Source organism: Pyricularia grisea (assembly GCF_004355905.1).
Source record: "Pyricularia grisea strain NI907 chromosome Unknown Pyricularia_grisea_NI907_Scaffold_2, whole genome shotgun sequence".
NCBI lineage: Eukaryota > Fungi > Ascomycota > Sordariomycetes > Magnaporthales > Pyriculariaceae > Pyricularia > Pyricularia grisea.
The window spans coordinates 7,497,521-7,514,124 of NW_022156717.1; the positions used below are offsets into that span (position 1 = coordinate 7,497,521).

Here is a 16,604-nt window from a genome sequence, read left to right on the forward strand (position 1 = left end):
AAACTTTTCTTTCTCTGTTTGTTGCTTTCTCCTCTGCGAACACGGATGGTTTGCGGGAACCCGAATTTCCCTTACGGATCACTCAAGTATTGTTTAATTGGGCGCAACACCTACAGCAGGCTTTTTATGCGCCTCATGGTCGCCTGGGGTGCAGGGTAGGTACCGATATCTAGGTACCATGATATGGATCCATGTACCTGGTCAGGTTGTTCTGTCAACAACAGCTATCTTACCTTGCGTTCAGTAAAAAGGTAATTTTGGAACAAGCCACAGTTTCCGCTCCAATGGGCAGATGGTAAGCTCAGGTAGTCATGTCTCGTTCTTTCGTTAGTCCAATTCTAAAGCATGTACCGGACGACAATGAGCACGGACAGGAAGCACAGGTTAGTCAGTTAGATAAGCGGTAAGGCCAATTCATGCAGTGCACGGCTACCCTAGTTGGTTGCTGTGGTCCGTTGCGTGATGCTGTTGATATTTACGCGAACATCAAAAAATCCCATGCCTTGTGGAGGTTAACAGTATCAAGTATTTATATACATTCGGTATAAGTGGGTTTAAGCTTCCCCTGAAGAGGTTCTTCAAGCATAATCCAGCTTCATCGTAAGGTCCTCATATATATAAGCATAAGTTATGGTATGCCGACTCTTTGATAGTGACGATCATCTGCGCGAGCCAGCTACATGTTACAAAACGAGTCCTGGGAGATGAATCCGGGGTGCGCGAGACCGTCATCAGCACAGGTACTGGTACGTACTTGGAGCGCCTGGCGTCAGAGAACCGTGGTCTCCTCCATCAACTTCATGGCGTGGTAGGTACCTCACGAATAAAATGTGGGTCTCATCACTACAAGCTCTGACTCCGAGGGCCTGAGTGGCTGGCTGTGTGGGCCCGTTCACAGTCGATTGAACTCGGTTCCCACCTCTACCCCAGCTCCAGTCGACATTTTTCTGTCGACACTGCACTACACATAATTCCTCCGACAGTAAGAGACTCCTCTTTGCTATATTGTCGACACCCAACCCGCGACAGTATTGGCCCCTGCACCTTCATATTCAACCCGATCTACAAGAATTTTGAAGGCTTAAGCTGCCTGGGGGCAACAAGTTGATGACTTGTAAGTGATTTCAGTGCCTTTAGCCATTCCAGTCGACTGCCACCCTGTGACAAAATACCTGGACCCTGAAGCCTTGGAAGCCCACCATCGCGTCCTACCCCCCGGGGCATGATTTATGAGATGTTACCTGTATCGGAATCTCTTTTTGTAGATGAGAATCGATACGATGGCCTCAGTTCGATAGATGCGAGCTGCCTGTGGCATCGGCTCGCTCTGTAGCCTCTTCGGGGCTCCCCAATTGCACTCCATCGCCTGTCAGCCTTGTCTGCCTCGATTCCATCCCCAACTTGCGACAAGACCGATATATCGGTTACAATACTTCGAACACGCGTGAATGTGGTTGATTCTGGGTCGCCGTGGCCGATTGCCTCGTTGCCAAACTTCTGTGAAGCATCCTCTAGTCCACAGGTCTTTCTAACATCATCGTCTTACAGCAGGCAGCCCGGCGTCCTCTCGCGGCTATGTCGACATCTCCTGAGCCTAGTCCGACAAATGGACACCACTCGGATCCCGTTGTCGACCCAAACAGCCCGTCCATGAACGGCCACAGAAGTGATAGTGACCTATCGGATGCTGCCGAAGGAGAAGTTGAAGTCCAAATTCCATCGCCGGACTCTGAATCGGAGTCCCCGAACCCTAGACAAGACGCCGACGACGTAGATGATCATGAAGTCTCGGAGCCAAGTGACAACGACGCTTCCGAAGATGGCGATTTCGACGCCGCAGAGAGCCCTGCCTCTGCGAGGATAGACGCGCAACAAAGCGAGCGCTCCTCGTCAGCCGATTCCCGCCGCCATGCTAAGCGTAAGGCTGCCGGCGCGCTTGAGGAGGATTTCATGAGGGAGAATCCTGAGCTATATGGCCTCAGGCGAAGTGTACGGAAAAGACAATTCACCACTTTGCCCGTTCAGTGTGAATGACTAACCTTCATTCCAATTGATAGAATCGCCCGACACAACGCAGAAAAATAGTAAGTCGGCGACATGGACCCACTAATGCTGTACCTCGCTGACAGAACGTGACCTTAGGTCGATTCCGACGAAGAAGACGTTGATGGCGACTCTGAAGATGAAGTCGTACCTGCTGCGCGTAAAGGTCCCAAAAAGCGACGCGTCGAGCGCTCACAACCATGTAAAGCTTTGCCGCACCCACGCTCGCCTCACAATCCCTTCCAAATATGTTAACGCTAACAAAATCCTCGATTCTTCAGCTTCCAAAAGAGACACTCCCTTGCGAACCACTTCCGCCGACGCGTCAGACTCGGACAATTATGGAGGGGCTCGCGCCCGGAGCTTCCAGAAGAAGGCTCGTCGTCAGCAGGAGGCACAGGCTTATCAAGAGAAGAGGTGGTCTAGCCGCAGAGCTGCTCAAGTCTCGGCGGGAGCCTACAATGAAAGCGAGGTTGACGATGCAGAAGACATTGACGAGCTCACGCCAAACTATTGGGCTACCGAGGTTGAAGACAACTCCCCTTACATCGAAAAGATCCTGAAGCACCGAAAGAAGGAGGAAGTCGAGTTGTCCCCGCATTCGACACGACACGATTTCGAGTACTACATCAAATGGCAGGGCAAATCTCACATGCACGACACCTGGGAAACAACGGCAAGCGTCCAAGGATGTCGGGGGTTTCGTAGACTGGAAAATTACTTCCGCAAAGTCGTCGAGTACGAGCTTGACATGACTTTTGGGGAAGACGTCAGCCCGGAGCTGAAAGAACAGTGGGCACTGGACCGTGAGCGCGAGCAAGATGCCTATGACGATTACACCAAGGTCGAAAGGATTGTTGCCGTTCGCGATGGCGATGGCCAAAAGGAGTATCTGGTCAAATGGAAGGGCCTCCAGTACGACGAGTGTACATGGGAGCCTTCTGATCTAATCAGTTCCGAGGCAGGGGACAAGATTGATCAGTTTACCACGCGCTCACGACGATCGTGGCAATCTGACCGCAAGGAGTCCAACCCGGACACGCGTTCCAGAATGACTAAAATGGAGACACAACCCGACTACATACAGAATGGCGAGCTGCGAGAGTTTCAGTTGAAGGGACTAAACTTCTTGGCATTGAACTGGGCCCGTGCCAACAATGTCATCCTCGCCGATGAAATGGGTCTGGGTAAAACAGTACAGACCGTGTCCTTTCTCAGCTGGCTTCGCAACTCAAGGGAACAAGAAGGCCCCTTTTTGGTTGTGGCACCTCTGAGTGTTATTCCTGCCTGGTGCGACACGTTCAACAACTGGTCCCCGGATCTCAACTACATTGTTTACCTAGGCCCCGAGGCAGCTCGCGCTACCATCCGCGAGCACGAGTTGCTCATCAACAACAACCCCAAGAAGCCCAAGTTCAACGTGCTTGTCACCTCATATGACTATATTCTTCTGGACGCAGACTTCCTCCGTACTATCAAGTGGCAGGTTCTGGCTGTTGATGAGGCACACAGGTTGAAGAATCGGGAGTCGCAGCTTTATGCAAAGCTATTAAGCTTCAACATCCCCTGCAAACTATTAATCACCGGCACACCTATTCAAAACAACCTTGCTGAGCTCTCTGCTTTATTGGACTTTCTCAACCCCGGAAAGGTCCTGATAGACGATGACCTCGAGCTACTGGGCAAAGAAGCCGAGACCAAGGAAGAAGATCAGGCCAAAGACGAGGAAAAGCGCCGTGAAACACAAGCCAAGCTTACACAGCTGCACAAGGCTATTGCCCCGTTCATTCTTCGGCGAACAAAGGAGACAGTCGAGTCTGATCTCCCGCCAAAAACCGAGAAGATCATTCGTGTAGAACTCTCGGATGTGCAACTCGAGTATTACAAGAACATCTTGACGAGGAACTATGCCGCTCTCAGCGATGCTAGCGGAGGCCACAAGGCCTCTTTGCTCAACATCATGATGGAGCTCAAGAAGGTCAGCAATCACCCGTACATGTTCCAGGGAGTTGAGGAGAGGGTCTTGGCTGGCAGCACTCGACGCGAAGACTCCATCAAAGGGTTGATCAAGAGCAGTGGCAAAATGATGCTTCTCGATCAGTTGCTTGCAAAGCTCAAGAAAGACAACCACCGCGTTCTCATCTTCAGCCAAATGGTAAAGATGTTGGATATTCTTGGTGACTATCTGCGGGTGCGTGGCTACCAGTACCAGCGTTTAGACGGTACCATTCCCGCTGGGCCGCGTCGTATGGCCATCAATCATTTCAATGCGCCCGATAGCGAAGACTTTTGTTTTCTCCTGTCAACTCGGGCTGGTGGTCTTGGTATCAACCTGATGACGGCCGACACTGTCATCATCTACGACTCGGATTGGAATCCCCAAGCAGATTTGCAGGCTATGGCGCGAGCCCATCGAATCGGCCAGAAGAGGCCCGTCAACGTCTATCGTTTGGTTGCCAAACAGACGGTCGAGGAAGAGGTCGTCAACCGTGCACGCAACAAGCTCTTCCTCGAGTACCTGACCATCCAGGCAGGTGTGACAGATGAGGGCAAGGCGCTGCGTGAGCAATTTCAACAGAGAGGACTCAAGCTTGACGAGGCCAAGACGGCAGACGACATCCAGAATATCCTCAAATTACGTTCCCAGAACTTGTTTGAGCAATCTGGAAACCAAGAACGACTTGAGCAGCTAGATATCGACTCAATCCTTGAGCACGCCGAAGTCACCAAGACCAACGTTGATGACAAGATGAACTTGAGCAGTGGAGGTATCGACTGGGATAATTGGATGCATTTCACGGACGTGAAGGTCGATGACCTGGCTCTCAACTGGGATGAGATCATCCCCGCTGAACAACTGGCCTCCATCAAGGCCGAAGAAGAGAAGAAAAAGCATGAAGAGTATCTGGCCAAGGCCCAAGAGGAGAATGCTCCCCGCAAAGCCACACTCAAGGCGAACAGGCGTAATGGTGGCGGTGGGGACAACGATTCGGAAAGGGCCGAGCGTCTTGCCAAGAAGCGCCAGCGAGAACGTCAAGAGCAGGAGGAGTTGGCAGAACAGCGTGCTCTAATGTCGGACCCACGACGTGCCCTGAATGAAAAGGAAACAAGGAACCTGATCCGCGCCGTATTCCGTTACGGCTCACTGGACGACCGTGAAGAGGAAGTGCTTCAGGAAGCTCGTCTGACTGATCGGGACCCCAATTACCTACGAGAAATTGTCGGCGATCTGGTTGCTAAGGCGCGCGCGGCCGTGGATGAGAACAGCCGCAAGCTTCGTGATGAGGAAGAGAAGAGCGGGAAAATTATCGCAAAGAAGGACAAGAAAGCAGTTCTTGTCGACTTTGGCGAGGTTAAGAAGGTGAATGCCGAAACCGTCATCGACCGGCCACCTCAGCTTAAGCTTCTGAGGAAGATCATACTCGAGCACGGCGACAATGCTACTTTCAGACTTCCTGATGCTTCCAAGGCGGCACACTACAGCTGCGAGTGGGGCCCACGCGAAGATGGCATGCTGCTTGTCGGCATCGACCGGTACGGGTTTGGTGCGTGGACCCAAATCCGTGATGATCCGGAGCTGAACATGGAGGGCAAGTTCTTCCTCGAGGAGCACCGAGTGGAAAAGAAGGAAGAACGAAAACGCGGAGACGACAAGAGCATCCAATCCCCCGGCGCTGTCCACCTTGTCCGTCGTTCTGAGTACCTTCTCTCGGTGTTACTTGCTAAGCATTCAGACGATGCAGCGGCACAAAAGGCAGTTGAGAATCACCATCGCAGCAAGAAAAACTTATTGGTTAATGGAAACCGCCGAAGTGATGTCGGTTCTGCTTCGCCGGCACCAGCTTCAAAACGTGCCGGCCAGGGCAAGGATCGTAACAGGGATCGGGCATTCTCTCTGGGTGACCACCGCGGGCTGAGCAATGGAGACCGCGGCACCCCGAGGCCGGACAAGCGAAAGCATGAGAACGATCACGACGAACGTGGTCACAAGCACCGCCGAGTAGACGAACGCCACGGTAAGGATAAAGAGAAACGCAAGAAGCTTGATCCAGAGGCTATCGAGCGACTGAAAAAGGCACGGGAGAGATCTGTACAACGTTTCGACGAGCTCATGCGGCTCGATGACACAAAGCTCGACTATGGAAATTCAGAGCATCTTATGTGGTCGCTGCTGAAGCCTGTTCGGAAGAACTTTGAGAAGATTATGCACACCACGGCGGATCGTGTCGAGAATGCCAAAGAGCGTGCTAGGATTATGGGCAATGAGCTTCAGCAGATCGGAAACTGCTTCACAGACATGAAGGCCAACAACGACAGCATACCGGCGGATCAGCTGGAAGCATTGATGCCCCGGTTCTGGTAAGCATTCAAAAACAACACTCGTCGAACCTTATGCTTGAGCTTATAGGAACTAACTTTGATTTCCAGGGACTTTTTGTCTTCTATATGGCCAGTTCATGAGGTCGAGGTTTCTGGTGGGCAATTAGCAACCATGTACAAAACTCTCAAGGAGAAGTCGAAACAGCCCAAGACAGGCGGAGAAGCCTCTTCTGGCTTGAAGCTAAAGAGCCAGAAACGCCACCGGATGGACCTCGAAGACGGAGAGATAGATACGGCGCGTGATTCATCATCACGGTATGACGCCGGCCGACGAGACCATCGACGTGATTTGGACGATTACTACCGCCGCGGTGATGATCGCCGCGGCGACCGAGACCGTGATCGTGACGAGAGGGATTCGAGACGAAGGTACTATGAAAACGGAGATCGCCTGAGCTTTGGCAAAGTGCTGGACCGGCGAGACTCGGGTGACAGGGCGCGGTCCTCATGGCATAGCAACGCACGCAGTCCGCACCGATGAGCAACCCGCGATGCTTGAGCAATCGCATCACGGCTGACTGAGTTAATCTGAAGGGTTGTAAGATGGCAAGACTGGCGTATGTGACCACATGTTTCAGCGCGAATCGGCTTTGCACTCGTTGTTAACACGGCCCCTTTCTCTCTAGCTTCAAGCTTAAACCTCCTATTTCACACTTTTGAGGTGCTTGTTCTCCAGAGAGGCATGTATTCAGTACTTTATATTGCGTTACACTATGCGAGATTCCACAATTGTTTCTGGAAGGACTGTTTTTTGACCCCTTGATATTTTTACTTTTGCATTTTGTTTGGCGTATGGGACGGTGGTCCGTCTGTCAATGGGCAGCGTTTTTGGTACTATCTATTTTCTTTTCTTTTACATCATCTCTCTTTGCCTACCTACTTGGTCTGCCACAAAAGTAAGATGCCATCTTATCGTCCAAAACAACTCAAAAGAGTGAAAATTTTCAAGCATTCAAAACCTCTTCATGGTCACACTGTTATTGGCTTTATATACAAAGCCCATAATCGCATTTCTTATTCTGACTAGGGTACACACGGCCTCGTCCAACTTGTCTCAGAGCCTGGCGGTGTGGGATTTGGGTCAGGGGGCGCCAGTTTACGGGGTGAGGTTCCACTCTTCTGGTGTCAAGTGTGCGGGACAACTGAAGAGTTCCTCAGTTCCTCGCCTGACTTTGCAGTCTTTCCCCCCTTAAATGGATGGGTATCTTTCTTATGCGTGTACAAAGCAATACTTTTGAATCGGTGGCTGCTGCGATGTGGAATACCGCTAGAACTAGAAGAGGACAGAAACCAAGAAGACAGAAGGAAAAAAAAAAAAAGGAGAGAAAAGCTTTCAGGCAAAATGGGGGACGGAGACGGACGCGTGTTGACTTGGCCCGGGAAATGTCTGCAACAAGAAAAAAAAATAACAGCGTCGCTTTTGTATCCTATCTGTGTGTGAGTGCAAGTCATAACTTGGTCTGCCATGGATCACAAATAAAATTCATCCACCGTGTTCTCAAGGTACTCGTCGTGAATACGTCCTGCGAAGCATGGCCAGAGGGCCCTGCGCGAACAGCAGATCACTCGATGAAGTTCATTGATGCAAATCACAGTTCTGTTAGACACCGCTCTGTCGTAGAAAAATCCAAGATGAACGTTGCTTCTGTGCGCCAAGAAAAAACAGATATTTCTATGCCCACTGAAAGAAAAAAAGAATCAAGGTACGCCAGTTTTGTTATGTATCATGTATATACATCTGCCAGATAAAGAATATACCACATTAGAAGGGTGAATCCCCCAACTGTCCCATACGCCCTACACCGCCATCCGGATTAAAAGAATTGGCTCGGCAATGCAACTGGCAGCCCTCCTGCAAAAACCCACTTGCGCCAAAAAAACAATGTTAACCTCGCTAAGTGCCATGTAGAGAAGCGCGACTAAGCCCTAGTTCGCGCAAAAATAAAGATAAAAAGGCTGGAATGCTACTGAACGGTAGTATACACTCCGTTCAGCTCAGTAGGAAATACTGTTTGCCCTGTACGGAGTTGTTTTTTCAGTCGATCAAATGCCTCATAGACAGTGGCTTGGAGTTTGGCGAAACGGTATGCGACTCTTGACAGCCATGATGTAGCGCAGAGTCCTCAACATCGTGGACAGACATACGACTGCTGGGCCGTGTGTCGAATGGTGTCGCCGTTTCTGTACTCGCAGTAAAAGATTGTACGGGCTTCCCAGGACGCAGACTGGGTAGCTTGTGGAATAACTCTTCGTTCGGGGTGACGGGAGACGAGGGTATGGGAGAGGGTTCCTGTTTGACCAGCATCTGCTTCCCCTCCGTGGTGATCGGCTTGGTGGCCTTGAAGGCCTTGGTAAGAACTGGCTGAGCCTTGACGCTCTTCTTGGTAGCCTCCTTCTTGGTTCCCTTCTTGACCGGTATCTTGGACTTGGTTGGTTTCGAGGGCTGCGGCGCGTCTGGAAGCTTGGTGCGTTTGTTGACAGCCTTGGTCGTGGGAGCTCCTGGGAGCTTCTTGCGCTGACCGAACTGAAGCTTTGTTTGTTTGGCATCTGACAGAGACAATGTAGTGGGAGTCCCTGTATTCGGTTGAGCCGTTTCGAGCTTTGGGCTGGCACTTGGTGTTGGTATGCTGCCGTTCTGCTTGTCGACCAGCTGTCCCGGCCTTTTGGACTTTGATTCGTGATCCTCCGGTGCAGAAACGAGTTTGGGCTTTTGGATGTCGACGCTCGAAACCTTTTCCTGGGTCTTCTTGGATTCCTCTGTAGCCTGGGTAACTTTCCAGTCCGTCTCCGTTGGGGCTGGCTCGTCGTACCGTGGCAACCCCACAATTGCAGCAACATCGTCACACTTCCCGCGAACCACTATATCCCAACATTCCTGAAATTCGGCGCCCTGCGGAGGCTCGACACTGAGAAAGGCGGTGAATCCGTCACGGCGGCTGCGTGTAGCCCTGCACATTTCCGTGACCAGGCGCTTCACTCCCGGTATCTTTAACGTTGTGCCAACCACAATGACAGCATCCGGAACCCTGGCCAGATCAGCAGCCGACACTGTCCCGACCTCTTCGGATTCGGGGCTAGCTTCGTTGTAAAGGACCATACGCGGACGTAATCGGCCGATGCCCCGACTCCGTTTGTTGGCAAAAGCCACGCGAATCTGGTCTGCCTCTTCACAAACCGCACACAACGGAGGCTTGGGTCCGTCAAATAGCTCGGGGTCCAAGTCTTTGACGTCACCGCACTTTGTGCATTGCATTTTTGCGAGCCCGCCATGAAGTTGGATGGTCTTGGGCCACGGTTTCTGAGCAGCCTTGAGCGGTACTGATGTGCGGAGTGGCTCCATATTGGTGTCCAGACAGTCGATATTTTGGGTATACAGTCGCAGTAAACGCCCCTCCTGCGCGATAGATGCCATCATGTGGTGAAATGGCGTCGGCGAGGCCGCCTGTGATTTTGTAGCCAGCTCCCTCACCATTTTGTGAAACGCCGACGTTAATGAGTCGTCGTGGTAAACCGACACGTCGAAAAGGTGTTTCCCATTAGACTTAAAAAGGCCGGACTGGGATCGAAAATCAGGGACTATAATGTTTCGTGGTTAGCAGGCAGGGTGAACAAGGGCCCCGAAGAGCACGTATCTGTGAAGCGCTTGGACCTACTCCCTGCGGACACGGATATTCCGGCACCAGCGATGATGACGATGCGCTTCTTCTTGCGCAAGACCTTTGCGAGACGGGCGAGTAACTCGTCCTGATGACCCTCGTCGCCGGTCTTGTCAAGATCAAGATACTCCGTCTTGCGCTCCCGCTTTTGCTGCACCTTGCGCTTTTTGGCAGGAGGGGGTCCGTCAGTGCGGACAGACGCCTCCACTGCCATGTCCGAAGACGCCGGCGTGGGGCGCGAGGCGTTCATTGGCGACGCGCTTCCTGACGAAATTGCCACGGAGGATGTGCTCGGCGAGGGATAACGGCTGGAAGCGTCGCGATTCGCTGGAGATGGCGTCGGTGGTGAGGGCGAATTCGAAAGAACGGTCAAGGGCGAGGAAGGGGCTTGTGACGAGGCCAAGGACGACAGCGGAGAAGAAGACAGACAGTCGGAGGACGGCCTTTTTACACCAGCCTCCATGGCGGTAAAATTTTCGTCAGCTGGCGGACTGAAGCGACCAGACTGTAGTTGTGAACAATGCAATAACTCGTGGGAAACTGGGATAAAATGCCGAGTAACTGAGCGACGACGGTCGGCGGGCCGCGCAGGGCCAGGGCGTGAAATTGACGAGATCTAATCCGATGGAAATCGTGTTTGTATCATGACTGAAATTCTATAGGCCGAAAAACAGGGTCGAGATTTGAGGGAGGAATGGAATCTAAGGCAGAATATCCAAAGAAACAAAGAATGAGGACAAGGTGAGAAACCATTAGGAAGGTTAAGGTAGTCGGGGATTCAAATCAAAACTTGCCATCGTTCGGATAAGGCAAGGTACACACACCCACACCCACACGCACCCACACGGCTGGGGTAATGTTGTCGGTCGGCACGCACCAGGTTCAGGTTAGGTTAGGATTTCAGGAGCGGGCGGCCGACGAGGCACCGGGAGAGTGGGGACAGCCTTGAAGCACTGTGCTTTTCTCTGCCCGATTTGGGATGAATGTTTTGGAACAATTATGGGGCAGGGTAGCGGGCAAAGACACGGACCAAGTAGCAGTGACAGGCACGCAAGCTAGACGGATGGTTGATGGCCGGTTGATTGATACCTCGCAAGCCTGTATTATTACGGTACGTTCCATTTCCGATTTCGCGTCATCTGCTCTCATTCCGACTGAATTTGGTTACTGTTGGGGCAGATCACTATACATGGTTCGCCTTGGTATTCAATTGGCCTCAGTTAGACACAAAGAGACAGCCTCGACTGTCATATGCATACCTGGTTATCAAGTAGCACGCAACAAATACTGTTTGTTTGTACCTTAGCGAATGGCACATACATCTGTTCCGTAAGGTACCTTAGGTAAGGTTTACAGGATATGTGGTATGTAGCTAGCTTGGCTAGATACATTAGCTAAGGTAGGTACCTACCTTAGTTACTGGGTTACTGGTACTCATTGCTAGATGGGCAATCAGATGGCGGGCAAGAACCTTGAATTCAGCTATTTTCAATCTGACACGTTTCGAACTGTGCGAGTCAATAGAGACTTCACTTCAGCAGCTCACTAAGGATTTTAGGGTATCAAGATATCCCCCAATTCTGTCCACACTTTTTTCTTGTCAGGCGCTTAACTGTTAAGGCGCTATTTTCTGCATGTCATGTGTGTGTTGTGCACAACTTTTCGTGTCCGAATATGTGCGGTATGATAAGCGGATCAACCAGGCCAAAAGGTTTGCTACGTGATACAATGACAAGCACCAGGCAGGGAAGAAGGGTGATGTTAAAAAAAAAAAAAAAAAAAAAAATAGAGTTGGGTGAAAAATAAAACCATGTCTCGTGATTCCCACTCTGTGGTGACCGCCGCATTTTGTAGCTTCCCAAAAAAAGACGCAACTCGGTTGCTGGGAAACGAAACCAAACCACGATATACAGTACCCAACCAGGAAAAGACAGTCTGACCTCCACTGTGGCCCCATTCAGTTCATCCCCACATACTACGTAAAGTGAAGTAAGGCAGGCACATGGGAGAATGAAAGGCTCCAGGGGCCGTTGACATCAGGCTTAGATCAGCAACCAATCACATCAAACTTCTGATCTGGACGCGAAGGGGAGACCCAATCATCGCGCTAAAAGCTGTGAGCTCGTTGACAAAGGGTCTTAGAAACCCCCCAAATTGAGCTCCGACGGGGGATATCCAACGCCCATCCGATAAAGCATTTCCCCGATCGCATTAATTCACAAACGTTCCGAATGAAGGAATAAAAAAAAAGAAAACAAAAAAGCATGCTACCAACTCAAGTACTTTTATTCGGTTCAGCTGGGACAAGTTGGTGAAATCCTGTGCGTTCAACGGCCTGCTCAGGCACAGGCAGGCCAAGCCCTACACCCTTTCGGCGAAGGATATGCCATAGCCATCAATCAAAAGCTTTGGTATCAGGGCATATATATACCTTATACACCGTCACTTCCACATTCACTGCGCTTCGCTCCAGATTATATCAGCTTGAACTTTTTTTTTTCTCTACTTGCGCAAATCTGGAATTTGTCACCTGAGTCTCGTCAGAGGCACAGAAGACAACCATTGACTTCTCAATGATGGACAGCACTATGGATGCCAACATGGATGCCAGTATGGATGGCGGTATGGATGCTGCATTGGATGGTGGTATGGGCGACGGCATGGACGGAGGCATGGATGGAGGCATGGATTCAGGCATGCCCGTGGATCTCGATGGCGTCGACTTGTTCGGTGACCCAGTCGATCTGATGGCAACCGCCACGCCGCCAAGTAAGAAACTACTACAACAGATTGACGACATGAGGAGTCGTGGCTCCTGTCAAAAGATTGCCTGGTCCAAGCATGGCGCCATTGCCTCGGTCGCTCATGATGGCCGCTCTATTGAGCTTCGGTATTTGTTCTCAGACCCGACTGACGGTTCCTGGAAGCTGAGCGACCCTACGCCTTATTCCCAGTTCGGAGCCACTCAACCAGAGAGCCGCATTGTTCATCTGTCCTGGGCCGGCAGTATGCCCAGCTCTGAGCTGGCTGTTATCGATGATGTCGGCCGTGTAAGCTTTTTGGCAGTACCTTCAGCTGTCAACAAGCCCGTAACTACACGGAACTGGGACTCGGAACCCTTTGACGACCTCCACGCCGTGGCTGGGAGCTTCTGGCTTCCCCTGGTGCCACCTAGTAGACAACATGTAAGTTTTTTTTTACCTTGGGCGGTCTGTCTTCTGGCGGCATGCTCAGAGACTTGTATGCACTCAAGCGGGATGATGGCTTCGAGTTTGCGTCTGCTGACACATTCATTCGCATCAGTTCGTTACTCAGTATGGTCCTGCCATCCGAGACGGCAACGGTTACAGATTTGAACAGTCTCCTACGCCAGCCATAGGCCCTTTCCACCCAAATCCTATGAAGAGTGCTTTTTTGTGCGTCACAAGTAACGGCCTGCTCAAGCTGTTCTACTATCAGAACAACAGCACAATTCAGCAGACGTCTTTAGAGATGGAAACGATAGGTTCTGCCGACGACATAATCACACATGCATCCATGTGCGCTGATAAAAGTAAGCATCCCCCCCCAATGAACCGTTGCTACTGGTGGCAAGAGCATCATCAATAGTGCTTTACTTCTCATAGACGACTTACTCACTCGCTAATCCGTCTTTCTTCATGTGCAGGTGGCCAGTTATATATAGCTTTGGCGCATGCCTCCAAACAGCTGAAAATTATGAGGGTTCAAATCGACTGGGGCTTGCCGTCTCAAGCAGACAAGCAAACCGCCCCTCATGCTCTTCCCCTCAACCCTACGCTGAAGGAAAAGCGCGTGGCCATGACAAGCTGGCTTCAGAACGATACGGTGGCTGCAGGATTGGCATCACACATAGATTACGCCATGACACAGCTCTCTCTTTTGGAAGTCCTCCCAGGAGTTCCTAACGGCGATGGCCAGCCCTGGGCTCCTCCCTTGGTTCTGACCGTTCGGTCCTATGTCCCTACTGGCTACGGGGGCGGACTGCAGAGCACGGTAGATATCTGGGAAATACTCAGCGACCAACCTCAGCAGCTACATCAGGCGTTTCAACAACTGAGCTCAAGGAACGGCTTAGGCTCGAACCCACAGGTACGCACGCTTCACATTTGACTATGCTCCCTCGTAGCCTCTGGGTGTCTGATAATGCTGACCATCATACCATTCAAGCCTGCAACGAGACTTCGCAAGTTGGAGTCAATAGTATTTCAGAAAGTGGTCGTATCTATAAATCTGCTCCACTCGGGAAGGGTGGTGTGCTTTGCCTTTAGCGATGGCTCGATTCAACATCGAGACAGAGTTACCATGACTGAGATACACGCAAGTCCGGATCTCGACCGTATCGTGACTCTGAACCAGATGGGATTTCACTATGCTGAAGAGTCTCCTTGTAAGTTGATTCAAATCTGCGGTTTTCTGACCGAGATGGTATCGGTTGAGTCTAACCCATATGTGCAGGCCTACAGGTAGCATTCTCGCCGTCCAGCTGCTCATTTGTGCAAATATGCGAGAATGGCAAAATCAAGTGGAACCACTTAAAATTCCCAGCTGGGGATATTGGCTCTACGCCACAAGATGGTATGCTATGATCGCCTCTTTTGTGATCCTAATTGGCCATGTAATGACCAGTGAAAGCTAACGGATATCTCCTGTTCACAGTACAATATTCAGCCGTCATCGCGGGCCTGACTGTAGCCCTCTCGACTGCCGTGGCATCCATGGCCAACTTTGACGACATTCTTATACTGGCGCGTCAGTTCAATAGCAAGCCTCGTTTCGCCATTGATTGGATCGGACAGATCGTTCGCCTGTTGAGAGTTCATGTCGACTACTCAGAAGGCTTGTCTCAGGACGCACTCGTTCGAAACACCAACCTTCAAGTGTGCCTGAGTATCATGAATCACATGGGCTTTGGCGGCGAGTTCCGGCCGCGATCGTTTGGGGGCAAATTCTCACTGATTACGCTGCATGTGCGCAACCTGGTCATCCTTATTACACTTGCCAACAACGCCAACTCGCAGCGCAAAGTGACGCCCTTGGACGAGCCTGAAGTTGTTGAAGTGCTTGCAAGCTCTTTCAAATGGACCGTAGATCTTCTTACGTGGATCAGCGACTGCATATTTGAGCTGGAAGATGATGTAAAGTTTATGACTTTGCTGAATGCTAGCCCTGGCTCTCAAACGGACTGGAAGGACTTGTTCTCATATCTCCAGTCCAAGGAAGATGTGGTCCTGCATCTGCTGCTTTGCTCGTCAAGTCGCGGCTTCCTCATCTCGGTATGCCGCCGTCTGCTACACCTCGACGACCTGGGCAAGAAGGCGGTTCAATACTACCAGCAGCAGTTTGCAAAAGGAGCGCCGTCGCTTCAAGGAAGCGCTGACTCGTATGAGAACCATACCCGATTGTTCTCGGCGTACCAGAAGATGTATGCCCATGCCTCCAACAGCATGATTGATATTGCCCAATTAGAAAAGCTCCTGTCGGGACTTGGGAGTCAAATCACCACCGTCTATGAACAGTCCTTCCGGATCCAAGCGCAGAGGGCGTTACAACAGCCACAACAGGGTACCAACGCAAACAGGCAGCAACAGCAACAGCAGACGGACGCCCGGGTGAAGGCGCTGCAGAACCAGAACGAACTCATGCTCCTGCTGGGCGGAACGCCGTTTGCCGTGCTGCAGCCGATGCTGAAGAAGTTCTTCGAGACCGACCTGCAGGCCTTCAAAGCCACGGTTCCCGACCGCGCCAAGTTGTACTTTGCCGACTACTCGAGCCTCGGGATCCTCGACGACCGACACAGCCTCAAGGAGAGGCGGAAGAATAGGGGCAGATATGTAGACACGTTCAGCCACGTAGAGATGCGACCAGACGCGCCACAGCCCAAGGGGCAGCAAGAATCGACGGCGTCGCCGAGTCAGTGGAGGCGGTGCGTCAGGTGCACGTCGGTCATGGAGGACACCACGGCGGACCCCAAGACCGGCCTGGCCATCGTCATGGTCAACACGAACCAGCGCCGGTGCTGCTGCGGCGCGAACTGGAGCGTCGTGCCACGCGGAAACACGGTGGTGTAGGATCCAGACAGCGACATGCCACCGGGCGTGAGCTGCCCGCGGCTGCTATTGCCAGGATCGGGGCGGGGGCGGGTTTAGCCTGTGAACTGGTAGCTTGTCAAGCGTATATGTATTTATACCCTAGGTAGTTAATTCGTAACCTGCTTGATCATGGACCTTGTCAGGTACATGTATACGAAATGCTCATGTTTTTTCTTGTGGCTTTAAGCCGATGAAGTTCGAACTGTTGGTTTGTTAATTGTGCTGATTACGTTCTATCATGGCCTAAAAAAAGCCTGGATATGCGCTATTCAAGTCAACTGCAACCACTGTGATTTCAAGTACTCCAGGGGCAGTATAAGCACGAAACTGAGCCCACTACTACAAGTAATCAGTCGCGGCGTTTTCTCGAGTCCACAGCCGAGAGGATATTTTCCAACAGTAGCAGTACCGTGAA

General features: G+C 51.4%; 3 protein-coding genes across 3 annotated transcripts; 2 read left to right on the forward strand and 1 right to left on the reverse strand.

Moving 5' to 3' along the window:
• Positions 1-970: 970 nt before the first annotated feature.
• On the forward strand, positions 971-7,805 carry PgNI_04811 (uncharacterized protein). Its single transcript, XM_031124854.1, has 7 exons — positions 971-1,114; positions 1,549-1,989; positions 2,058-2,084; positions 2,143-2,245; positions 2,325-6,402; positions 6,472-6,980; positions 7,050-7,805. The coding sequence occupies exons 2-6, from the start codon at positions 1,576-1,578 to the stop codon at positions 6,902-6,904; spliced, it is 5,055 nt and encodes a 1,684-aa protein (XP_030984008.1). The 5' UTR covers positions 971-1,114; positions 1,549-1,575; the 3' UTR covers positions 6,905-6,980; positions 7,050-7,805.
• A 183-nt stretch (positions 7,806-7,988) lies between these two features.
• On the reverse strand, positions 7,989-10,909 carry PgNI_04812 (uncharacterized protein). Its single transcript, XM_031124855.1, has 2 exons — positions 10,077-10,909; positions 7,989-9,999 (listed from the first exon to the last, which is right to left on the reverse strand). Exons 1-2 carry the CDS (start codon positions 10,540-10,542, stop codon positions 8,459-8,461), a joined length of 2,007 nt encoding a protein of 668 aa, XP_030984009.1. The 5' UTR covers positions 10,543-10,909; the 3' UTR covers positions 7,989-8,458.
• Positions 10,910-12,652: 1,743 nt separating this feature from the next.
• PgNI_04813 (uncharacterized protein) lies at positions 12,653-16,303 on the forward strand (the record flags this gene model as incomplete). The annotated part of the gene is made up of 6 exons (XM_031124856.1): positions 12,653-13,264; positions 13,383-13,632; positions 13,747-14,189; positions 14,268-14,487; positions 14,556-14,675; positions 14,757-16,303. The coding sequence occupies 6 exons, from the start codon at positions 12,653-12,655 to the stop codon at positions 16,166-16,168; spliced, it is 3,057 nt and encodes a 1,018-aa protein (XP_030984010.1). The 3' UTR covers positions 16,169-16,303.
• Positions 16,304-16,604: the final 301 nt, after the last annotated feature.

Bases quoted from the DNA above. Each gene is read 5' to 3' on its own strand.
- PgNI_04811 (XM_031124854.1), top strand. From the start codon at position 1,576: ATGTCGACATCTCCTGAGCCTAGTCCGACAAATGGACACCACTCGGAT. The intron at 2,085-2,142 runs GTAAGTCGGCGA...ACGTGACCTTAG, and splicing joins CGACACAACGCAGAAAAATA to GTCGATTCCGACGAAGAAGA. The intron at 6,403-6,471 runs GTAAGCATTCAA...TTTGATTTCCAG, and splicing joins GCATTGATGCCCCGGTTCTG to GGACTTTTTGTCTTCTATAT.
- PgNI_04812 (XM_031124855.1), bottom strand. From the start codon at position 10,542: ATGGAGGCTGGTGTAAAAAGGCCGTCCTCCGACTGTCTGTCTTCTTCT. The intron at 10,000-10,076 runs GTAGGTCCAAGC...GAAACATTATAG, and splicing joins AATATCCGTGTCCGCAGGGA to TCCCTGATTTTCGATCCCAG.